The sequence below is a fragment of the Panicum hallii genome, chromosome 5 (genome assembly GCF_002211085.1).
Source record: "Panicum hallii strain FIL2 chromosome 5, PHallii_v3.1, whole genome shotgun sequence".
Lineage (NCBI taxonomy): Eukaryota > Viridiplantae > Streptophyta > Magnoliopsida > Poales > Poaceae > Panicum > Panicum hallii.
The window spans coordinates 10574569-10599163 of NC_038046.1; the positions used below are offsets into that span (position 1 = coordinate 10574569).

General features: G+C 46.1%; 3 protein-coding genes and 2 non-coding genes across 19 annotated transcripts; all 5 read right to left on the reverse strand.

Annotated features, from left to right (window-relative positions):
• Window positions 1–126: 126 nt before the first annotated feature.
• LOC112891356 (CASP-like protein 3A1) lies at window positions 127–4993 on the reverse strand. Of its 15 annotated transcripts, none has more exons than XM_025958192.1 (4): window positions 3581–3667; window positions 2242–2527; window positions 2018–2153; window positions 127–609 (listed from the first exon to the last, which is right to left on the reverse strand). In XM_025958192.1, the coding sequence occupies exons 2-4, from the start codon at window positions 2520–2522 to the stop codon at window positions 385–387; spliced, it is 642 nt and encodes a 213-aa protein (XP_025813977.1). In that variant the 5' UTR covers window positions 2523–2527; window positions 3581–3667; the 3' UTR covers window positions 127–384. The 15 variants fall into 15 exon arrangements, 9 of the variants coding, with proteins under 9 accessions (XP_025813977.1, XP_025813976.1, XP_025813975.1 ...); XM_025958191.1 differs by lacking the exon at window positions 3581–3667 and adding an exon at window positions 3357–3571; XM_025958190.1 differs by lacking the exon at window positions 3581–3667 and adding an exon at window positions 3357–3571 and having other exon boundaries at window positions 2242–2625.
• Window positions 4994–5170: 177 nt separating this feature from the next.
• LOC112891358 (lachrymatory-factor synthase-like) lies at window positions 5171–5919 on the reverse strand. Its single transcript, XM_025958197.1, has one exon. The coding sequence runs from the start codon at window positions 5849–5851 to the stop codon at window positions 5354–5356; it is 498 nt and encodes a 165-aa protein (XP_025813982.1). The 5' UTR covers window positions 5852–5919; the 3' UTR covers window positions 5171–5353.
• Window positions 5920–8429: 2510 nt separating this feature from the next.
• Window positions 8430–8502, reverse strand: TRNAK-CUU. Its single transcript has one exon. It is a non-coding gene; the product is annotated as a tRNA-Lys (tRNA).
• A 90-nt stretch (window positions 8503–8592) lies between these two features.
• Window positions 8593–8665, reverse strand: TRNAK-CUU. The gene has a single exon. It is a non-coding gene; the product is annotated as a tRNA-Lys (tRNA).
• Window positions 8666–8811: 146 nt separating this feature from the next.
• On the reverse strand, window positions 8812–17846 carry LOC112892398 (ABC transporter G family member 38-like). The gene is made up of 22 exons (XM_025959574.1): window positions 17799–17846; window positions 16803–17471; window positions 16544–16703; window positions 16385–16461; window positions 16192–16239; window positions 15548–15638; window positions 15142–15443; window positions 14332–14613; window positions 13886–14202; window positions 13635–13795; window positions 13190–13299; window positions 12961–13111; window positions 12639–12782; window positions 12366–12529; window positions 11541–11873; window positions 11038–11328; window positions 10865–10948; window positions 10558–10691; window positions 9955–10182; window positions 9681–9852; window positions 9252–9506; window positions 8812–9153 (listed from the first exon to the last, which is right to left on the reverse strand). The coding sequence occupies exons 1-22, from the start codon at window positions 17844–17846 to the stop codon at window positions 8884–8886; spliced, it is 4491 nt and encodes a 1496-aa protein (XP_025815359.1). The 3' UTR covers window positions 8812–8883.
• Window positions 17847–24595: the final 6749 nt, after the last annotated feature.

The following is a 24595-nucleotide window of genomic DNA, read 5'->3' on the forward strand; positions in this document are numbered from 1 at the left end:
GCTGTCAGCTGTGTAATTGGTGTGATGATTGGGACAGCGGAGTGTTCCGAGAGGAGTCGACTGAATCTTCAGACAGCAACACCGCGAGTCAACATCACGGTCATTCTAATCTGTAGAAACGAGCTGCATAGAGTAGCACTATATTACATCGCCGAAAACATTCTTTGAGTTCAGTCGGTAACTATCTTACAGGTGCACGTACATCCCTCATCTCAGTCTACCTGGTACCCAGATGACATGGATCAACGAGCGTCAGGTGACGCTGCACTGCACGTCACCATCCAGGTGAGCATGGAGACCTAGAACATTTTGGGTTCAGTTGATTCCTAACGTACAGGCACAGGCACTGAACTCTGGAATTTCTACATCGAACTAGTACCATCATCACTCGTCTCGCAAACCTGACAACCAGATAACATCGATTACGGCGGACGTCGCGAGGAAGGCGCAGCTGAGGAAGGCGCAAGCGATGGAGGCCGCCGAGAGGTCGCAGAAACGTGGCAGCGGCTTGCAGAAGTTGGGCAGCGCCGTGTGCTGGATGCCGGTGCGGTTCAGATTGGACACCGCCGCCGCCGCTGACCCGGCGCTCATCATCGCAAGCGAAAACACCTGTCATGTTTGGCAACAGATAGCGGTTATTCTAGTATTCCATGGAAACGCTGAGCGTTCATGGAGCTCCAAGTGTTCAGGCTGTATTTGCTGAGCTAAGGAAGTTATCGCTTTGTAATGATTCAACTAACGAGGTTAGATTATGCTACAAGCTTGGAAGATAAGTTAACCTGGGGTCATTGGTCAAAAAGTTAGGATGAGCCAAACAAAAGCTAAGGACAAACATCATAAGCAAAACTCAAGCCAACAGGGATGATGATGCGCGAGTTATGTGGATTACTGTCAAATGTCCAGGACCACTTTAATGTGATTTTGATGGTCTAGCAATTATATGCACATGCCCGGCCCGATAAGATAATCTCTCTGTAGTCTGTTCACAAAGCGCTGTCCACAAATATGCAGCATGCTGCTAAGGCCTTCTAACTGGACATGGTCACATGGAAGCATATTTTCGTGCCATATTCTTTGGGTTGGAAAGCTTCACCCTGATGAATCTTATAAGATGTTCTTCTGCTCATAATACTATGGAAAGTATTGAAGTATCAAAAAAAAAAGCACAACAGTACAATCTGGCTACATTTCTTTGTGTAAAATAAGTCAGTAACTCAGCATGTAACAAAAAAAAAAACATGAAGTACTCACAAGGAAACAAAAGAAGCAAGTTATGCACCTAAAAGCAGGTGTTCTTATGAAGTTGGCAATTTTTGCAGATATGCAAAACCAAGTGCATAGGACGCCTGGGACTTTGAGCCGTTTGCTCTCAGCTCAAGTATCATGCACTATTCTTATGCATCGAAGTAGTGAATACTGATTATGCACAGTGTATTCCTACGCACATGAGGAGATTCCAATGATCTGCTCGACTAAAACAAGTGTGAACAGAATGCTCTACAACAGCTAACAATCACATGCACAAGGATGAGAGTTTCTAATGATACGCTCGATGAAACGATACAGGGATTTTTAGGCCTTGCAGGATCCAGGATATAGTCATATCCTTGTCACAATGAGAAATGGGTCATCGGATCGCACAACCACCATATGGAGCACCTTATCCTCAAATTTCCTAACAAGAATAATATAAGTGGGTACTACTATTTCTATGTAGCCAACATATGGTTACACAAAGTTGGCAGCAAGTATAACTTAGCAAATAAATTGTTCGTGCCACTTGTTATCCACTTATCCTAACGTCGAAGTTGAACTAACTCAACCAACGGTACCTACACCGGTACTGGCTGCTAACCGTCCATAAAATATTTATATGAAGTTCAAAGTAGTACACTGATGCAGCAACAAGATGAAAAATAGTATAAAGCATGACACACTAGAAGAATCACGACGCAAAAACAAAGATAATTAAATTGACACTGCAAAATCACATCAAAATGACCAAGAACCAGCATACCTGATCACCAGCGAACAGCAGCCATGTTTGACGCCGGGAAGGAACCACAGGGACCTTCTTCACGGCCTTGTGCGCAATCAAGAGGAGATGAAGCAACGAGTAGGCGGCTGTAGCTGCAGACATCCCAACCAAGAATCTGAAGAAACGAACAGCAACATCCAAGGAAATCAGCATTTTCTGAGCATAACCACACAGTTCAAACTAGAAAGGTTCAAAAAACTTACTGCAGGGAATAAGAAAAGGACCAATTGGCATATAACGGGATCTCAATGCCGAATATGGTGAGAATGCCCTGCTGCTTGGAGGAGACCATTAGCGACACAGAGAGCAGCGCCATCACCAAGGCTGCAGCTCGGGTTGCCACCATAATCATGCTCAGCCGTGGCCATGTTGGCACCAGAGATGTGGTCACCGGAAGTCCTGGCTCCACCACCGTCTTGCTCCCCGCCGGTGGCATCTGGATGCCAACCACCGAGACACTTCGGCCATTACCAATGGAACCCATCAGTGCTGCTCCTGGGTGTGGTTTGGTGTTACTAGTAGACGGTTCTGTCTAGGCTACCCTTTTGCTTTTAGCTTGTTGTGGCAACAGAAAGAGAAGTTGGAATCTGAAGTTAAAAGATGTATGGCTGAGGACCCATCCTAGACGCATATGTGATGCACCCGTGACTCCTTTCTGCACTTGCTTTTTGACAGTATTGGGAGACTAGACTATGCAGACAAAAACAGCACAGCTTTCGAGTACTATCTAGCAAAGGATTTAGCAGATTGCTGCAGTAACCGCCAAGTGTCATGTGGATGAACGCACAAAGAAGACTGCTTACTACGTACTGTACTAGGAGAATATTAATTAAAACCAATCACATAGAAATCCTGTGTACGCTTACTACTTAGCACAACTCACTAGTAGTAGCGTATTTTTACACTGTTAGTAAGAAAGTAAGATATCAAGGCTGAAACTCTGCAGTCACGTACCACTAAATCTCTGGATACCGTGGCCCCCAGTACCGACTTCAAGGCTACCATGAAACGGCTCAACATGCACATACATTGTTCAAGATGGACCTGTTTTTAAAATTTTGCATATCTCCTTGGGTCATGCTCAACTACTACAATTTGATGGGAGCTTATCCCGAGTTCGATAAAATAGCGGATGCTCACCTAATGCTGAGCAAATAAGTACTAGTGATATGAAAGTGTAACAATGGCATAGCAATATAGCATGAACAACGAACATTTGTCACACTAGAAGGCAAATGCCGTAGATTCAACTACTTTATATTAAACTGCCTCTTGATCTAAAAGTAAACATTCAGAGAACTGAATCGATAGATCTTACCATACCGCAAGATTATGCCATCAAATTCCACTTAATTAGACCATGACAGTTTTTGTGTGCTGTCCCATCCCATCCATATTTGTAGTTGGCACCATGGCAACAATATACATGGATATATATGATTAGAAGACAGAAGATGAATTTGCTTCTTTCTCAAACAGTTATCGATTCATGATGTATTGCAAAAGAATACAAGAAAAAGAATAACAGAGCAGAGAGTAAACCTTCAATGCTGAATTGCTGATCACTTCGTGAACTACAGACTGCAGCCAGGAGACTTCATGACTTTCCTCTCTGACATAATCTTCCTCACCCTCTCGACCTCACCCCACATACCAGCAGCAGCATAAATGTTGGACAACACCACATAAACCCCGTCATTCCATGGTTCAGCCTCTACTAACCTTTCTGCTGCCCACTCCCCAACGCTCACATTCCCGTGCTTCTCACATGCACCGAGCAATGTTCCCCATATCACCACATTTGCCTCCATTGGCATCCTCTGCTCCACCAAAGCACGCGCCTCATCCACACGGCCAACTCTACCAAGCATATCAACCACACACCCGTAGTGTTCAACGGTTGGCACAACCTTGATCTCTCCCTCTTCCATTCGCTTCAGCAAACCCAGCCCTCTATCCACCAGCCCTCCATGAGCGCAAGCAGAAAGGACTGCCAACATCGTCACCCTATTTGATGGTACAGCTTCTCTCTGCATATCGTCAAACATGTCCAATGCACCCTGCTCCTCGCCATGCATAGCAAGCCCAGTAATCATGGCTGTCCATGAGGACACATCCCTGACAGTCATTCTATCAAACACCCTTCTTGCGAGGTCCGTGCGACCACACTTAGCGTACATATCAACCAACGTGTTGGACAGCGTCACATCAAGCCGGCCGGAGCGCTGGCATTGTAAGATGCACTTGTGCAGCTGCTCCGCCAAGCCAATATCACCAAGCGCACAGCATGCCGACGCAACGCTCACCATGGTCAGATCATCCGGTACCATGCCACCCCTCCGCAGCTCATGAAACAACGCCAACGCCTCCTTGTACTCACCTTCTTGCGAGACGCCACTTATGATGGCGTTCCACGTCCCGAGTCCCCGGCGCGGGTTTTCGTCGAACACCCTGCGGGCGGCGCCCAGGTCGCCATCCTTCGCGTAGCCGCTGATGAGCGCGCTCTCGGTGAAGGGGTGGCGCGCGAGGCCTCGCTTGACGGCGGCGGCGTGAAGCTGCAGGCGCAGGCTGGACCCCGGGGGTTCGGCCTGGGCCGCGGCCTTGAGGGCGAGCGGGAACGTGTATCGGTCGGGCGCGGCGCCGTAGGCGGTCATGCACGCGGCGGCGCGGAGCGCGGGGCGGGGCGAGCCGTGGCGGAGGTAGGCGCGGGTGAGGGCGTTCCAGTGGAAGGGCAGCAGGAGGAGGCCGCGGCGCAGGAGGCTCGCGTGGATCCGCGGCGGGAGGCGCGCGTCGGCGCAGGACTCGAGCCGGGCCGCGGCGAGGTCGGCGAGGTGGTGAGGCGGGAGGAGATCGCGATGCGCGGTGTCGCGCGGGCGGGGGGACAAGGGGGTGTCAGCGGCGGGCATACCGCGTGCCGGTGAGATGGGATGGCAGAACCATCACTCCGTCAGGATATTTGAATTCTGGCGGAAGGGTCTCTCTGTTCCCCGGCTCTTCTGCCGCGTTTGCTGCTTAGCGAGCTGGTTTGCAGAGCAAGGGCGTGCTGAATGTAGAATTCCACGGAAACGTCGGCGACAATTCATGGGAAGTTCGATTCCATCAAGAATTCAGAAAAAAAAAGTGGTCATCCTGTAAACTGAGATAAATCGTATGGTACTGTCCTTAACACGGGAAAAGAAAACCATTACTTCTCATTGTGTGCCAATCTGGTACTCATTTGATTCAGGTCTCCGTGTCAAACCAAAGCTGCAAGAACGGCGATCCCAACACAATACCCTGTGAAAACAGTAGAACACCCACTGCTACAAGACTGAACTACACCCCATCGGGCTTCGCCACGTTGATCTCCTCCTCGAGCCGGCGGGCGACGCCACGCGCGAGCTCCTCCAGGAACCCGACGAACCCCTCCTGCGTCCACCCTTCCACGGGGTCGGCCTCGAACGACCACGCGACGGCGCACCCGGCCGGGTCGTCCTCCACCCGCATGGTGGCGCGGTACCTGCCGAACCCCTTGTTGCTCTCCACTACCTCGTAGCTGTACCGCCGCCCCGCGTGGTCCACCTCCAGGAGCCGCTCCTTGGACCACCCCACCACGGCGGCCTCCCCAGGCGCCGCGGCCATGTTCACGGGCCCCTCGCAGTAGCGCACGCGCCCCACCTCGTCCCCCTCCACGCGCCGGCACGTCCGCACCGTGGAGACCCACCGGTCCAGGGAGAAGAAGTCCCCCAGCAGCGCCCACGCCGCGCCGGGCGCCGGCCCCGACGCCACGGCGCGCACCGTGCCGCGCCACGCGGCCGCCGGCGCCCCGTCCATGGATATGGATGCGGCCGTGCGGTTCCGTGCGGCGGTGGGCGCGACGGCTGAGAGGTGGAGCGAGCTCGATCAAGCTCGACCGGTTCTTTTATGAGTGCGTGGCCATGGACGGCTGGCACGTACGTCCAAGTGTCCGGCAGGGTAGATAGTAGCCTGACGTGCGTGGCGATGGTTGGTACGAAACTTAGTTTACTGATGACCGCCAGCGCTGGTCAAGAGAGAACGGCCGGCGTCGCTGAGGTGTCTAAAGCGGCCCGTGTCCCATGGCAGAGCTGGCAGCGTCGTGGAGAACCGGATGCTTGGGTTTGCTTCTCCAACCATAATAAATCGTGCATGCTGTCGAGAAAGCACGTCCTTTTTCGTGCCGTCTTGATCTCCTAACACCACTACAGAGTTTGGAACGTTCAAGCTTCGCTTGCCTTTATGATGTGGCGTGAGGTGTAAATGTCGTATCGTTTGGATGCATTGTGCATATGTCTACTGGCATGCACGAATTCACTTTATCATATCCACACAACACGGTACGAATTACGCGCTGCCTGTAAGTTTGAAGAAAGAGAGGCACAAACCATCACCGCTGCTTTTCCATGGACAAAGCAGTAAAATGAGAAGGGGATGGTGCTAGGGCAGTCCCAACCCGCGGTGTTCACGGGTGGTGTCTAGAGAAGAAAGAGAGTAACTAATGTTCAACTGGACACTACCTCCCCAATGCAAAGTATCTACAGCAGTTTCCATAGAGAAGAAAATTTAATGACTCTTTGCATGTCACGTAAATGGTGAAGGATCAAGTGTGGTACGCCTACACCCAGAAACAGCAGCAAACTAGCACATGTACAGACTGTAGCCTAAACAAAGAAAATTAGCTTGTTGGCAACCATCATACGCACATGAGCATATATCACATTGACACAAATAAACTTAAAGATAAATAGGCATCCATTTCGATAATAAAGTAACCTGACAGCCACAATATCACGACTCAAACTGGTAGCCAAAATGGCAGGATGCAAACTGATAATCTCTCGTGGAGCAATTCATATAGCATCACTTGCAGCACCAGACTAAACACATGAAGCCACAAGTTGGCCACATGCACGACACCAAAATAACAGATAATATGACACTACATGCTAGGATAGTTTAGGTAGTCTGATGACATCAGAAGGTAGAATTTTAGTAGGCACGAGCAGTTCTCCAGGTTGACAGCAACACCAAATTGGCACGACCTGATCTGTAAAAGGAAAATCATAGACATATCAATATCAAAACAATGTAGAAGATTCGTATTAAGAAAAATATGAGAAAATACGATGCGTCTCCCCCAACGCTTTTTTCGCTGGTTTCTTTCGTTTTGGTGCACAGTCTTGGTGCACGCGACGACCTAGTTTCCTGCATGCAACTCGATTTTCATTAGTTACCCTGCCGCATCAGATTTTTGCTGAGTTGGCACCATCATTAATTCTATGGAAACCGCTGACTAGGAGGGTTGGGACTTCCCTTAGGCACTTGGAGTTGACACTATCATTCCTCCTCTATAAAAGAAAATGTACAGCCTTTTGAAAAAATGCACCAAAAAGTACAAAACAAAAGGAAAATCGCCCACCGTGGGGCTCGACCCCACGACCACAAGGCGTGCTTGAGGATAGACGCCCAGGTGGACGATCTGCTGGATGCGCTTGAGGATCTGGAAGGTCGCGGAGCTGTCGAGTGTCGAGGCCCGTGGAGATCTCGTCTATGAACAAACACCTTGGTCGGGCCGACCAGCATCTCCCCTGAAACCGAACCCCGGAGCAAATGCGATCGGAAGCACGGCAAATTGGAGCGCGGGGACGAGGGAGCGAAGCGCGCGCGAACCTGCGGCGAGGCGCAGGCGCTTCTTCTGGCCGCCAGAGATGCCGCGCAGCAGCTCAGCTCGTTGCCGACGATGACGTCCGCACGCATGTCCAGCCCGAGGATCCGCACTCGCGAATGCCGGCATCTCCGACTTAATCTCTCAGCGTCTAACACAAACATACCACCCTATGAACTCAAAGTTCTAATGTACTTGCTTTCCTTGCGTTGAGATTCTTTGATGGAACCAACAAGCTCAGGGAAGCCGAATTTTGAGATTCTAGTTGCAACTTGTTGGCATCACCGAACAACAACCTGCTTGTCGGTTCCCGGGTCCCGCCCAATAAAAAAATCAATAATAATCGAGGCTTACGGGAGCATTCTCTGCTAAGCATTCCACGAGTTTTCGACTAAATATAAACTTGGTTATGTATGTGCCTGGTTAAGCGACAAGGGAGCATCAGATGGTGTAACCAGAAATGATATTCCTCATCTCATGGTGGTTGTCAGGTAGGTTGATGAAATAGGGTCTAGAGCAGATGAGCGCGTTTCAAATGGAGAAAGGGTCGATCGCAGCTGTCCTTTGTTGTCTTCTTGGTGGAAAGCGTCGAGGTGGATTGCTGGAATGATCCACCGTTTTCGTAAAGAGATCAAGGAAGGACATGCAAGCAGGAAGAGCACTAAGTTTAGCAAAAAAAAAAGAAAAAGAAAAAGTAAGTACGACCAAACGAAAAAAATGTGGAAAACACGCCCACCGTGGGGCTCGAACCCACGACCACAAGGTTAAGAGCCTTGCGCTCTACCAACTGAGCTAGACGGGCTTGAATGATGATGGATAATAAATAGATTTTATAAGAAAAGTTTCTAATTTCATTTCCAAAAGAGATGGTAAAAACACTGGCAACAAAATCCGCCCACCGTGGGGCTCGAACCCACGACCACAAGGTTAAGAGCCTTGCGCTCTACCGACTGAGCTAGACGGGCTCCTGTTGTTGACATTTAAACACTTTAATTACATCTTGGTAACATAAATAATATACAAAAATATAGTCTGTCCTGATATAGTTCATTGCACCAGCCACGGGTACTAAGCACGCCAACATATGACTTGGTGCAACCTGTCCCAGAACTGACAAGGGCAACGATATCCTTTGTATTGAACACACACCCTCAATATACATGGCAAACTGAAGCTTATGCTTCTACCTCTGTTGGAAATTAAATTTCTTTATGCAGTAAACATATGTAAAAGCAAAGAGGACAGTAAAGCCAGCCAGCACTCCTGCTACTACACCCATGAAGTCTGGGTCATAGCCAAAGTAGTCCTTGATGAAAGTCCTGACTTGCTTATCGGGTTGGCCGGGCACCTTGATGAAATCCTCCACATCACCATACTGAGAAACAATCAGTCCATAAACCGTCCATGCCACCGGACAAATCCAGTAGTACCATATCCACCATTTTGGGATTTTCTGAACAAGACAGTGTTTGAGTTAATTCACATAGATTCAGTGCACGGTGGTTTTACAGTCCTTGAAAGTTACTTTAAGAAAGCGAACCAGTGACCTACCGATCTCGGGATGATGAACCCTGAGAAGAGATTAAAGAGAGAGTAGAAGGCAGCGGCAAATATGGAAGCGACCTGAGGGTTCGGTGTTATGGCGACACTCATCATACCATAGTAAGTAAAATAGAGGAAGGTGAGGAATGAAATATAGAAGAACCATAAGAATTTTGCTGGTGTCCACTGGAAAGACATCATTGAGTACACAATAAGACTATATATAACAGTCTCGACGAACACATATGGTATCTCCACAACAACCTGAACAAAGAAAAGACCGATTAATCTTTCAAATGCTATCAGAATCAGACTTGAACATCATATCAAATTATTTTTTCTCTCCTTTACACCACATTTTAACAATGTACATCATACTTGGCATCACCTATAATGCGTGTTTTGAGTTCATTTGAATTGCTAGTCAATATAACTGACCTGTGAGAGAGCATAGGGTATAGCTGAGTACATTCCAGCTGCACGCTCTCTGTAAAAGACAGTCCTCTCCACAGCAATAACAGGTTGAGCAGTTACACAATTTTCAAAACCAACAAATGCGACAGCAAAATACATTGATCCGATGATGATCAAAAGATCTGTTGAACTCTTTCTGCACCAAATAAGACACAGTTAAGGATCCTGTAATACACATCTGCGACAAATAAATGACATGCAAAGCAAAAGTTAACAACTTAGCATAGTAAGAACATACATCTTACGACCAACCCTCCAAAATATAATCCCCAACAATAAGGCAGTAAATAATGCAAAGAACATTCTGACAAGGTTGTAGTCAGGGCTTCTCCAGTAAGTCAACCATTGCTTCCAGAGGCAACATTTGAACTGATCAAAGGTGCTCCGCGAGTATTGAGTGGGGAAGTAGAGGTCACTGGAACCAGGAGGTGGCTTGCTCAGCTCTTTAACTAATGCTTTGGTCCGCCTGAAAATAGTCAGCCATAGAACAAAGAGGACACATAAAACACCTGGATACTCAAAACAGCAGGAAGAGGCAGGTCCATTCAAGCATGAATTGCAGTGTAGTTCAAGGCAGAGTGGTGTATCACTACAAATCTCTAAGGAGCTCATGTCGATGATGCAATGCCGCCTGCACTACTGATGGATGCACTACTGTAATAGAGGACATCCACGAAGCTGGTGGATGCGCACAAGGTTGTGGTAGTTTTAAACCACGGGTTCAAGTCCCAATGTTCATAAAATCAATGATATGTGGTTTCTCCTACTCGTTCTTGCTTTTAAAATTTAAAAGTGGGATAGACATATTTAAATTAAGAAGTTAAAGTGGTCCTGCACTTACTGATACACAGTTGATGACTTGTAATGTTCCGCAAAATCAATCTTCAACTGAACCTCTGTAGCAGCTGAGCTTACATCCAACATCCATGTAGCAGGGTTGCACCCCTCTTTGATCTTAGGGACTCCATGAATTGCCTGGTTTGGTACAAGGATAATCAGACTTTAAAGACTATACGAAAGAAAGAGTTTTGATTAGAGAATGATCAAACGTATCCTTATTATTGCAGAATCTGTTGCAAGGTATCACAAGATGACAGGAAACTAAAACTATGTGATAACTGGAAGTAGTTTGAATATAGATCACACACCTCAAAGTATTCAACAACTTTATGTGAATTCCTACCCAATGGCCCAGAGAATATGATCTGGCCTCCTCTTTTCATTAAAAGCAGCTGCATGGTGACAAACAAAGATTAAAGCACAAGAAATGTACATACATACATAAGAAGAATAATGTCTCCACAAGTTGCAATGGCATTACCTCATCGAAAGCTTCAAAAATGTCAATACTTGGTTGATGGATAGTGCAGACAACGGTTCTTCCAGTATTAACAGTGTTCCGAACAGTTCTCATAACAATTGCAGCAGCCCTCGCATCAAGACCTGAAGTTGGCTCGTCCATGAAGATAATTGAGGGGTTTGCCACAAGCTCTACAGCAATTGTTAATCTCTTTCTTTGTTCTGTTGACAGCCCGTTCACACCAGGGAGACCCACAATAGCATCCTTGAGACCATTAAGCTCAACCAGTTCCATAACTTCATCCACGAATATCTACACAGATGTAAACACACTTTAATGAACTTAATTCGCCTAAAAAACTATCAAGAATATAACCACTTCAGTTGTACACCCCTAGTTGTACGGTTTTTGGGCCTGCCTTTTCTTATAAACTGAGCCACTTCTCTTCTTCTAACAATATCATGGCAAAGCAAAAGCTTTCGCCGTCCTTTAAAAAAAAACACTTTAGTAGAACAAGAATGTACCTTCTTTTCTTGATTCGTGACCTCCTTAGGAAGACGCAGGAAAGCAGAAAAGAGTAGGGACTCCCTTATAGTGATCTGTGGGGAGTGGATGTCATTTTGCTCACAGTACCCTGATATTCTTGCAAATGTTGCTTGGTTCTTAGGGTAACCAGATATATATATTTCTCCTTCAATATATCCACCAGTCTTCCTTCCAGATAAAACATCCATGAGAGTAGTCTTTCCAGATCCACTCACACCCATAAGGGCAGTAAGAACACCAGGTCGAAAAGCCCCAGATATCCCTGACAACAGCTGAAGCTTATCAGCAGTTACTCCTTGACTCTTCATCTCCTGTCATATGCACAGCTTGCAAATGAGATACAGGTTATGTGATAACGACCACAATGCACACAAAAAAAATGTGTCCTAACTCCTTACACATCATGTTTGGGAGGATATGCATCAGCATAATCGAGTGTAATGGAATACGTCCATTGCAAGTTCTTGAAAAATAATCAAGAGCTTTTGTAGAAGATATGTTAACTCACATAGTTATATTACAAAGTCTCTACACACCTAATGTGGATCCATGCGTTAGCTGATAAACGACACCAATGCAAAATGGTTATTCTTCAAAAACAAAATCATGAAGATATTCATGCTCAGATCAACTTTCCCAGATTAAATGCGGTCTACTTATCCAACACATATTGTAAAATGAAGTTACATTTGCAATTGGAGGGAGTATTTGATTATATGGAAAGCTATTGGTCATCGATATAATAATGGGCAATGACATAGGAATGCAGCTTCGAAAAAGAAATATATGGACAGGCAACATACTGCAGGCATGTCAACGTAGTAATTTATCTCACTGAAAGACATGGAGAGGGGTTCGAATGGAAGAATCATCCCTCTTCCTGGAGCAATTCTGACAGAAGCATTTCTGTGTGACCTATCAGAAGTACTCTGGGATTGGCCACGTAATTGTTCAAGCACCTTATCCACTAGAAACAATAAAAGAACATCATTAGAATGGGGATTCAATGTAAGGTAACATACCCTTTTCCAAACACGGGAGAAGAATGCAAGCGGAACAAACAGAAACAAGCTTACATGTGATCATTGAGTTTGGGGATATAGGTTCTGATGTTGGGACTTTACTTGTCTGTGTTATATCTGACATCTCCTTTCCTTCCTGAGTGTCCTCTATACTTGTATCAGTTTCTTCAGGCAAGATTGCCTGTGGTTTTCCGACAGCTAATCCAAGGACCAGAACAATAGTAAGATGCCAATATCAATTTGTCAAAGAACGAAGTTATTACACAATGAAAATATTTGTTTATCATAGACAAGAAAATTGCTTGATTAAGAAAATAAAGGAGTTGCCTAATGCATGCCATAACATATTCTTTATGTGTAAAGAGTAGATACTTACGATTTAGGTACATAAGTGACAGTGTGAATAACACATTGAACAGAATAGTGAACCCTAGAAGTGCACCAGTTGCAATCCAGTACCATTCCTTGCTGGTGAAGATACCTGCGTTTTCTAGAACTGCCACTCCCAATCTCCTACCATCAGGTGCCTGTTGATTCATAACAAGAAGATCAAGAAAATTGTTCTTAGGAGAACATAGCACTAGTATGATCACGTGTTAACTTACAAATTTGTCCATCCACCTAGGAGAATGCATCTCGTTAGCGGCAAGAGCAATGTATCCATATGTTAGAGGTGAGCAATAATAACCCCATATCAACCATTTTGAAATTGCATCTGTAACAATGAGCAGCAGTTATGTCAGCTTCAAAAATAAGACTCAGCACTGAAGTGACCACAAAAGATTTATCAATAAAGAAACCAAGTCTTTGAGCCATAATGTACTTTGTTAACCTTTTTAGAAAATAAAAAATCATTTACTGATTTTAAGACTCATCAGTTCCTATTGTTTATGCTGAGATTCTTTTTGAGCCCTCAACTGTGGTTTTCAAACCCTTCACATGCAAATAATTAATAATTTCTCGCACCATATCCACATCACCAAGGAAAACGATCAAACAATGTCCAGATATAGCCAGAAACAATGGAAATAGGAAATGATTGATGATTACCTTTTGGTAGGATGAATCCTCCCAGTACAAACATGAAAAGGACTGCAAGTGATCCTGCCGTATTAGTTATTACAACCGTTCTGCACATGCCAGAAACGAGTCTGAAGAGTCCAGCAGCCATCTGCTGGATAAAGAAGACAGCAATCAGATGTTTGAAGAACCTGCAGCAAGATGAATATGTTACTGTTATAGTCAGAGAGTAAATGTAAAGTTTTTAACTATATACGATTTCTGTTGGGGAGAGTGTGCACCGGCTAGCTTCAGGGGCAAAACCAATGGTGTAATATGTTATAGCTGCCCAAACTATCGATTCAAACAGGGAGGCAGGGACTCTCAGTAGAACATTTGGAAGTGTAAGTGTCCATGGTCGATAGAACAAGAAGTCCCTATGTCTGTAAAGAACAGGGAGCCGTGCCAAAATAACAGCTGACTCAGCAAAACCATTGAACATGTTAACTATCATGACATAAACAAGTGCTCCTATGTAGAGTTGTCCGTCTTCCTCATTTCTTGTATGCATTTGTGTTCGCAAGAAAACCGTTGATGCTACTAATGCAATCAGGATTCCCTTCAAAAGAAAAGAAATATGATCAGATAAAGAATTATAACCCCATTAGGTACTCTGCCATGCCTAGACAAAGATGTTAAGATTGCACTGAAGGGAGACAAGCTAGATACGTCCTGGCTATTTAGGTACCTGAACTGTTTTAAAAACATAGATAAACGAGTTTCTCTTCATGAGAAGCCATTCCTTGGACCATGAGGTCTTCAGAAGCTCCAAAGTAGGAACAGACTGCTCAGAGAATACCAAAGCAGATTTGTGTATTTTTCTCTTGTGGAAAGGAACTGAAAGTTGCTTTTTGAGGCTCTTCCCCATATGAAACTTCTTGAACTTAGAAACAAAGTCAGGTACTGACACATAGTGATATGGTTTTTCGTTCTGTATCCAGTACTGCTCCTGATCGTTCTTTGATGTAACCTGTTCAAAAACAACACCCATCAGAACAATATGCTAACTGCTTTGCGCCTAGTACACCCTCTAAGGAATATATATGGCATTTTGAATAATTAAACAGTCTCCAACTTTAAATTTTTTATACAAATATGTTGGTCAAAGAATGAAAAAAACATCATATCATGAAGTTAATTTTTTTTCACTAAAAACTAACGGTACCGTTTTCACATGACCAATCCAAATATTTCTTTCCAATCATTGATTAAGTGGTCGGAATTTGCAGAAGTTTGACAACAAACTTTCTAAAACAGGATACATTTGTTTAAGAGAGGGAGTGCCATTTATATTGGTTGGCCAAAAAGGTAAAATAGATGTATCAAGAACCATTACAAACTCTAAGAAGTTGTTTTCCTGCTAACACTAAAGAGTAAAGTAAATGTGTTGAACCTCCTGACTATTAGCAAAAAACACTAGAGGCCAATCTGCATATTAAGAAGGTATACTCTATATGTTTCATTTATACAGAGTAAAGTAAACTAGGAAGTAACGAACCTCCTGCAAGAAATCAGCGACACCTTTCCTCTGCGGGCAGCGGAACCCACACCTCTCGAAGAACTCGAGCACGTACTCACGGGGCCCCTGGTAGACGATCTGACCCTCGGACAGCAGCATGACGTCGTCGAAGAGCTCGAAGACCTCCGGCGCCGGCTGGAGCAGCGACACCAGGACGGTGGCCTCTCCCAGGTGGACGATCTGCTGGATGCACTTGACAATCTGGAAGGTGGTGGAGCTGTCGAGCCCCGTGGAGATCTCGTCCATGAACAGCACCTTGGTCGGGCCGACCAGCATCTCCGCTGAAACCAGACACGCGCGGTTGCAGCAGCGGAGGACAATGCGATCAGGATTCAGGTCTCTGGAGGGGAACAATATTCAGGCGGATGAAGGGGAAGGCGGGTACCTGTGGTGAGGCGCTTCTTCTGGCCGCCGGAGATGCCGCGCATCAGCTCGTTGCCGACGATGACGTCCGCGCACATGTCCAGCCCGAGGATCTGCACCCACCGGCGGCGGCATCACAACCGCGGACATCGCCGAATGCGTCGAAATTTTTGCGAGGGAAGCCAGGAATGTGGAACCGGGGATACGCGATGCGATTCCCCGTCTTCTCGATGCGGCAAACAAAGCAAACGCCTCGCGTACGAGGCTACGACTGCAACTGCAACTAACTACTCTTGCTTGTTTTTTTTTGTTTTTTTTTGGAAGCCAAACTACTCTTGCTAGTCTATACTTGCTTGTCAACGGACGATGATCCTGTAGGAGGGAGTCGAGGAGTCGAGCTGTTGCCTTGTTGGGCTTGGCGGACGCTTGAGGAAGGGGCTTTCCGGGGGCGAACAAGGGCTGTTGCAGGCCCAAGTATAGGGGCCCAATTAAAGTATACGGTTTTTGTGTTTTCCCCCTATAACTTTTCTTGTTCTTTTTATTTTCTAAAAAAATTTATGATAAGAATTTTTTTCATGACAACTGACTCCGGGCATAAATATTTTTGCAATGTGATCGTTAAAAAAAATAAAGAAATGACGCTACAGATTTGCTTTGGGGCTTTACCCTGAGAATGTAGTCCGTCTGCAGAGTGGCTCCATGAACTGAAGTGGCCTGCAAATCATCATTTTCCAAAAGAAATGAAAAATTGTCCGTGCAACACAAAGTTGAAGTGCACTCCACCTATAGGGCTATAGAGCCTGTAGTCCTATACTCTATGTTCATGTGCTAGATCCAGGAATCAGGAATGAATGCACACCTTCATGAACAGGTCGACCTCCGGGTCGGGATAAATCCCCTGCTGCCTCTCCTTCTTCGCCAGCTCCTGGAGCAGCTCTGCCGATGGGTGAACATTTTTCAGCGTCATGTTTGCAGCATCAGAAGAACCAGTGACGACGTCTGAGGTCTGACGGCTCACCGTATCTCTGGCCCACGCCCTGGCACCTCGCGGAGAAGTCGAGGACCTCCTTAACGGTCATCTCGCCGTCGTGGACGTCGTTCTGGCTGATGTACGCCGCCGTCTTCTGCGGCACGAACTCGTCCAGCCCGTACCCGTTGTACGTCACCTCCCCGCTCACCTGCACCGCGCCGCGCAATCAGGAGTAGGGAGGAGCAAAGCCACAGCCGAACGAACGATGGTTCAGAGACCGATCGTTACTGCACTCTGTTTTTCGCACCTCGAGGCTGGGGTCCAGTTTGCCGGCCAGGGCCAGCAGGAGCGTCGTCTTGCCGGACGACGGCGGGCCGAGCAGGAGTGTCATCCTGGACGGCCTCACGACGCCGGAGACGTCCTTGAGGATGCGGAGCGGCCTCCGCTTGCCGCCGAGGTTTACCCCGAGCAGGCCCAGCAGCGACTCAGCCGCGTCCAGCGCCGCGTTCGCCAGCGTCGGCAGCGCGCGCGTCCCGACGTGGCACTCGGCCTCCACGCTCAGGTCCCGGAACCGCACCTCCACCGTGGGAATCTGGATCCCGGCGCGGTCGATGCGGGCGCGGAGCTTCTTGAGGAAGCGCTCGTTGTCCTCCTCGGCGACGCGGAAGACGCGGTCTACGAACGCCTGGCGCTGCGCGAGCCCCATGGCGCGCACGTCCACCTCTTCGTGCCCGTGGGCCGCCGCCGCCTCCGCCCGCACGAGGCCCGTGCGCAGGCGCTCGAAGGACGGGAGGCGCTCCATGGCGGCCCACTGCAGCGCCTCCTCGTCGTCCACCTCGTCGGCGCCGCTGCGCCGCCGCGACGACGCGCCCGAGAAGTAGGGCGTGGCGTCCGGGCTCGCAATGCCGTGCAGGCTTCGGCTCAGCATCTCCATGCCGCCGCCGCTGCTGCTGGCGCCGCACCACCGCGCAGTAGTCTGCCACGTTCCAGGGAGGTGATTAGGTACGGTGCCATTTATACGAGGGCGATAACGCGACGAGGCTCGCGCTTACAAGATGCCGGCTTCGATCGGCCGGAGGCATTGTCAGCATCGATGCCGACGGGCAATTTCTCAGGTTTAGGAGACTCAGTTAGCTCACAAGCATCTGCTGGCGTCTAGCTCATCTGTGCATGAGAAGTGCCTAAACCGAAGCGCACACGGCAGCAAGCCAGCAACAAAGGATAGGCACAGGTAGTGAAGTGGCGCTGGCTCCTGGACTAACGTGCGAGTGCGCCATCAACGTCCCGTTCGAGCTGCGTGTACCGGCTCGGCGCAGCGGCTGACGCCCCAATGCAAAGCTCCTTTGGCCATGGCCGCATGGCGCTCTCTCGTGAACAAGAGAGCTCGACCGGAGCCCATGACAGTTCCGCCACAACTAAGGACAGGCACGAACGAGTGCTGGACCGGCGGAACTGCTCGCGGAAGCAACAATAACGACGCGCGCGACTGACGCTCCAAAGCTTAAAGCTCGAAGGCTCAGGACTGACTGCTATTTTGCTACACCAATCGCCAATAAGCCGCCGCCAAGGAGATGAGGTAAACGCACGCAGGCACACTGCATAGGAGCTTCCCTCAAAATAAATCGCACATCCAGGTCGGCAGAGCATGTCATTTTTTCCTGTCACGCAACACCGTCGCAGCGCAGCAGATTAAGCCTCGGATGGTACGTCAACGCCTCTCCAGCGCTCTCGTCTCTGCCGTTTTTTCAGGACAACTTTTAGTGAGAAGAAGAGCTCCAAAGTTGTGGTTTGTGCCAGTGCTGTGATCCTTCTGCGGGGGGGACGCGACGCAGGAAAGCCAAATGGCCATCCTGAGGCATCACGCGCCGAATCTTCCGAACTTATCGTTTGTGGAAAGAAAAAAAAAGAAGAGGGTCCAGGGGATACAGGCTTATTGGAGCAGTTGACTGACGGATTCAATGGCTCCGATAAATTAATTACTTGGCTATCTATATGTGCTCCGATAACCAGTAGCTAATTAAGCGACAAAAGAGCATCGGGTGGAGAAACCTGGAACGATATTCCCCGCTTGATGAGGATTGGAGGCGAAGTGGTGGTTGTGAGCTGTTGGCATACTTGCATTTGGATACTGATGGCATATTTGCATTTGGAAAGGGGAAAAGGTCCATCGAAGCTATGGCGATCAGTACAGAAGATGATGTGGGGGCTGGAGCGCTGAAACTGAACAGTGAAGTCACAGAATTCTTCTACCCTAGCAGAAGGGGAAACGACAAAGCAATGTTCTTGCTATGCTAATAAGTTATAATAGGGCGACTCCTGCCGGCCTGTGTCTTTGTTAACAAAGCGAGCAGCTGCGCAAAGAAGGCCTCCGGTGGTTCCGCTTTCGGGCTGGCTTGCTGCGAATGCCTGATGCGAGTTGCGAGTGCGAGAGGCCCTGCTCTTCTTTCGTGCCGGACACAAGATCCGTCCGTCCACATCGCGCGGTGAGCCATGTAGGGAGACGAACAGCGATTCCGCCCCGGCCTCTCCAGTCTGACCTCGCCGTCCCGCTTTCTTTCCATACTGAAGCGGCAACGGCTTCCTTTTCTCAAAAGGACTGCAGAAGTTTGCCTCATTACAAAACGAAACAGACAGCCCAACCTGCCCAAGAAGACCGATCATGGGCACCACTTGCAACGCTAGCCCAAAACACCACAGATTCGGCCACACAACACTCATAAAAAAAAAGCACCAAGGAAATGCGAAAAACAGTACAGAGGCCGGGCCAGCAACAGCAAAGCCCTGCACCACTCGGACGGACTACTGAAAGGCCAGCTTGTGCTGTTGGATCCACTCTTGGATGAGGAGGTACGCAACTCTTCTTAACGGCTGGAGCTCCTTTTGTTGAAAGGTTCTTCTGTTTCGTTCATCTCTACCATGCATGCCACCGAAAACAGAGATGACAATGCCATAAAAAAAATCTTCGTCCTCGCTGCGTCAATTTTCCTCCTGTTTTTGCTAGCCCCACCAACTGAGTTTGCCTGATGGAGGGGAAGTTAACTGTGTTAATCCTGTCCACCAAGAGATGAGCAACCAAGCTTGTTCAGAAAAGATGCAGTCTTAGACTAAATGCTTTGGTGCCTCCTGGTGTTCTTGACATAGACTGCAGGATCATATGAGTTTGGTACAGGTGGTGATGCCCTGTATACTATATCCACTGCCAGATCTCTCTCTGCTGGTGCTGGATTGCTGGACAGGACGCATATCTTCATTTTCTTGCATGATCCTGTTCAACCGGAATCTCAGGATAGGATCCAATAATATCCCTTCTAAATTCCAACTTGCCGGCAAGCAATATACTCCTAATTCCTAGAGCACTACAAACCATGCATGCATAGGATCAGTCCAGGTACAAAGCGATGCAGCCAGAAGGATAACCCGAGCACTACATCTGGATCCCTCTATTAATTTAAACAGCCCTTATTTGCTTTTGTTTGTTGATATATATTAATTCCTAGAGCACTGCAAACCATGCATGTATGAGCAAACTAAATCAAGCACCGATAGTTTTGCAAATCAAGTTGGCCAGGTGGCATTCCGCTTTGCTGTGTCACAAAGCACAAACACTTGGATTGCATATGAACAATAATTGTGTGCAGTTTCAGTGCCAAATAAAGCATGCATCATGGATTTTTCTCTCCAACTAGCTAGTTTGGATCCTAGTGGTTCGCATGTTGTGATCATACACATGCATGGACGATGCAGTACGCATCACTACAGCGCAACAGGGACTTTTTGGATGCGGATGCCTGCGCTGCGCTGCTGCTTCTGGTTGCCTTCCTAGGATAAAGGCAACTCGGTTCATGCGCGCATCATTATACGCAGTCCACAGATCCCATCCCACTCTTTCTTTCCTCCGGAGCGAAACACCACTGCAGCCGGCTGGAATTGGACTGGCACGCTCCAGGGATTGCTTTTGCGGCAAAGGGAAAAGCAGGAATCTTCTGGCTTTAGAACCATATACACCAATCACACTGTTCGAACTACATAGAAATCAACGTATCGTACACGTAAATCATGTTTTCTCGGAAGGGGGATGCGAGAGGAAAAGGACTTGATCAAAGCGAGGAGATCGTAGATTATTATCTCAAAGCATACGCGCCCCACCCACGCACACACGATACTTCGTACCGATAAGAAAGCTGATATCTACACAAGAACTAGAGAGCCACACCCTTTTTTATGATCTTTCATACTTTTGAACAACATCGTGCAGTTTTTTTTCCATGAAATTTGATATACATACACCGTTCACCAAACCTACACAATGTTCCAGTATAAATAAAAAAAAACTAAACAGTTTTAACCACAGATACATGATTCTTGAACTGCAGTTTCTCTTCGTAGAATTGATTCAGTCTGAGCTAATAACTTCTGTCAACCCAAGTAGGCAATCTGCTTCTAGCTTCAAGACGATGTATATCAATCATATAATACAGATAAATTGATATATGAGAAACCATGTTTGATTGAGAAAAAAATTAAATTGATATTTGGAAGACAAAAGAAAAAGGTCTAATCAAAGTGAGGAGATATGTTAACTATACACGTGCCCACCCATGCACCTAGGAACAGGGCAAGACATTTCGTTCCGACAAGAAAGCTGATATTATCACACAGGAATTAAGGCCTTTATGGATCTGTGTTTTCAATAATTTGATTCATATCATTCACACGCTGACCTAAATTGTTCTGACTATTGTTACATGATTCTCAAACTGCATTTTTCTTTGATAAAATTTCTTAAATCTGTTTCAAGTAGGAAACAAAGGGAGCAAAACCAGATTATTATCTATTGCCTTTGGTACATGAAGCATAAACAAAGTAGAGGATCACAATGCTTTAGGTGGTGAGGCAAGAGAGATGCAAATCGATCCTGGCAAGGCCAGTGTGGATTAGACCATCTATATGAGGTCAAAACATTAAAGAAAAAGGATTTTCATTTTTTCCATTTTTTTTTCTCAACACTAACTTGTGTTGATCCAAGTAAGGGATCTTGTACCTTTAGGATGATGTACCAATCATATAGTACAAATAAATCAACATACCATACATGAAAAACATGTTTGTTTGGAAAAATAAAAATGATTTTTGAAGTGAATGTGAAAGGAAAAGGGCTAACCAAAGCTTGAAGATGGATTTTGTCAAAGCATATGTGTGTGCCCACCCACGCACGCAGGAACAAGGTGAGATACTTCGTTTCTTCAGAAATAAAGATGATAATGACACAATGCTGTACTGATTTTTCAAGAATTTTGTTTCAGAGTTCAGACCATTCAACTTCACACGATACTACATGGTATTAACCTTTGCCACATGATTCTCAAGCTGCATTTCCTTTGGCAAAATCTCATTAATTTGGCATAATCGAATAGAAAAGTGGAGCAACCAGAATATCATCCATTACCTTTGCCAGATGAGGCACAGCCAAAGTGGGGAATCATATTGCCTAGGTTCCATAGTAGCAAGGCCAGAATTGAAAGACCACGGTAAAAGATAGAGACATAAAAAATAGGAATAGTTTTTCCCTACACTAAATTGTGTCGACCTAAAGCAATAATCGATATAATATACCAATGCTCATATCTTTAAAGGATAATGTTAGCCACCATGTCGTCCATTCCTTTATAATTTATAAAGGGAATGGACGACCTAGGCAATACAAGGAGCCACCTGTTATATGCTGATTTGACTGAAAACTGATACCCTTTTTTTTTATTTATATGCACATCTTGATTAGACCATCCGATTTTACCCAATCCTAAATGGTTGTAACCACTGACACGTGATTCTCTGTGTTTCCCTTGACAAAATCACAAAAAAGTGGCATAATCAATAAAGAAAGGGAGCAGACCGTAATATTAGCGACTACCTTTCGCAGATGAAGCACGATCAAAGTGGAGAATCACAATGCTTAGGTGGTGAGGCAAGCGAGGCGTACTGCAAGCACCTTTGCTTGGGTCTGATCCTAGCAAGGCAGAGTGGGATAGTCGCTGCAAAAACATAAAAATTTGTAATATCTTCTGCGACACTAAATTTTGTCAACCCAAGTAAGGAATGATGGATAATGTACGGGTGCACATATGTTTGAAAGGCAATGCCAATCAGGTCGTCTATTCCCTTCAGAATTTAACACTTTGTGAGCATCGCATTGACATAAGTAGGAGCCAATCAGCCAACTCTTATGCTGGTTTGACCAAATATCTAGTACTCTGTTTTTTATTTATACGCACACTCAATCGAACAAATGAGCGCACCAAACTCGCACGCGCAAAATTGAAAGAACAACAAAATCGCCTCCCCGTTTCATTTTATTTGCTCAAGTTCTAATAATTTTTCAAGATCCAGAAGCATATATAACGAAGTAAAATGATGTGTCAACTGCAAATAGAATTTGAGACCCACAAAATAAAATTGTAGATTTGGCCGAAAGATCTTTCCATGGTGGTCTTGCTTTTGTACCTTTTGGATCGTGCTTACCTTCCTGTTGGGCTGTTGGCTGTAGCAACTAGTTAAAGCAAGCAAACACAAACTAATGGAGGACCCTGCCTGTAAAGACCAGAAACAAAGCAGAGATTCTTCCTCGCAGATAGCCTGACTAAAACTGTGACCAAATCTATTTGCGTCTCCGCCTGAAATAGCACTCGTAGTGGCAAGCAGATTTCACTGGGCCGTGCAAATCTTACTGCTCCTGATATAATAATCATATTAATTTTACTTTGGTGGCGAGCAGGGAGGTACCAAGCAAGGACCAATTACCATTGACCCTGGTGGACAGGCTTTGGATCCTTGCTTTCTTGCCTTTCATTTGCTGTTGTAGCATTATCATACAGCTGTGATTCTACAATGACAAGCACAGTACCACCCATCATGAGGCACTCCAAAAGTTAGACTGAAAGAGTGAAGATTATGTTTGTTGGTCTACAATATGGCAGCGGTTAACTTCGGGTGTTCCTGGCCCCATGTTACGGATGGCTTCTTCTCGTACAATGATGGATGGTAATGACCAGATACATGCAAAAGAACTGTCCAAATATCTGCCTCTAAGAAAAGAGGTCAGTCGGTGCTCAATCACAATTGGAACCAAAGGGTGGTTCGCCAAGACCTCGATGGCGTATCATCCTCCCATCTTCCAAAGCTCACCTGTTCTTGCTTTCCTGCACATCCTTCATGCCTTTTTTTTTCCTTTTAATTTGAGAAATGCTTCCTCTTCATCAACCTTTATGTAGTCCTATGGCATTGTGGCAACACAGCATCAAATTCAGAAGTAGTTCGTTGCTTTTCAAAACCATGAAGATACGCCCAACCTTCAAAGCAAATCGAGAGCGATGTAAAACTACCTGCTAATCTATTGCTGACCACCATCGCTTTAATCAGAGACTTCAGACAATCCGTCGTTCCAAAAAGGATTTGTATAACCTAGTCATCGGAAAAGCATGGAGTTTGATAGTTGGCTCTTTGTGCTGTTCATGTGAATGTCTATGCAATTTCTTCCAAGCCGGCGTTACATGCCTTTTATGTACCGGGTTTGATTAACCTCTGCATTTGCACAAGCTAGCAATTTTACAATGAAAAAGAACTTCATAAAAATTGGCTCACGAAATATAAGTATATGATAAAGGGATGATACACTATAATATAGGCCAATATATGTATTGTATTTACTACTTTTGGACGGAGATATCAGGATATATAGTCAATTATATGAGTTGGGGTATTACTAAACCGCTAGGAGGGCTATTAACATAGGGCTCAAGATTAATATTGTGCTCCTATGCCGGCTCATAATTAGAATATACAAGAAAAGGTCAAAGAAACCAACGTGGGCTAACATGCAGTAGAGAGCATATGCACCATACCAAAAAAAAAAAGTACGGAAATATACTAAAATATAGAGTCAGCAATTAGTGACTTTGGATTGGATCTAAGACGAACATTCACAGAGGCCTAAGCACTTTTTTTCTGTATAAAATTTGGGAATCTAAACATATTATTTTGCTTTTACTGTTGCCATGTGATTCTCACATTTTTCTCCTTAGGACTAACATGCTCACATGAGAC

What these genes read in the sequence shown, in the direction of transcription:
- LOC112891356 (XM_025958187.1), bottom strand. Translation starts at nt 4,944, where the DNA reads ATGCCCGCCGCTGACACCCCCTTGTCCCCCCGCCCGCGCGACACCGCG.
- LOC112891358 (XM_025958197.1), bottom strand. Translation starts at nt 5,851, where the DNA reads ATGGACGGGGCGCCGGCGGCCGCGTGGCGCGGCACGGTGCGCGCCGTG.
- LOC112892398 (XM_025959574.1), bottom strand. Translation starts at nt 17,846, where the DNA reads ATGGCCAAAGGAGCTTTGCATTGGGGCGTCAGCCGCTGCGCCGAGCCG. An exon ending in AACTGGACCCCAGCCTCGAG is followed by an intron (nt 16,704 to 16,802) that starts GTGCGAAAAACA and finishes GGCGCGGTGCAG; the next exon opens with GTGAGCGGGGAGGTGACGTA. An exon ending in GGGCGTGGGCCAGAGATACG is followed by an intron (nt 16,462 to 16,543) that starts GTGAGCCGTCAG and finishes ACCCATCGGCAG; the next exon opens with AGCTGCTCCAGGAGCTGGCG.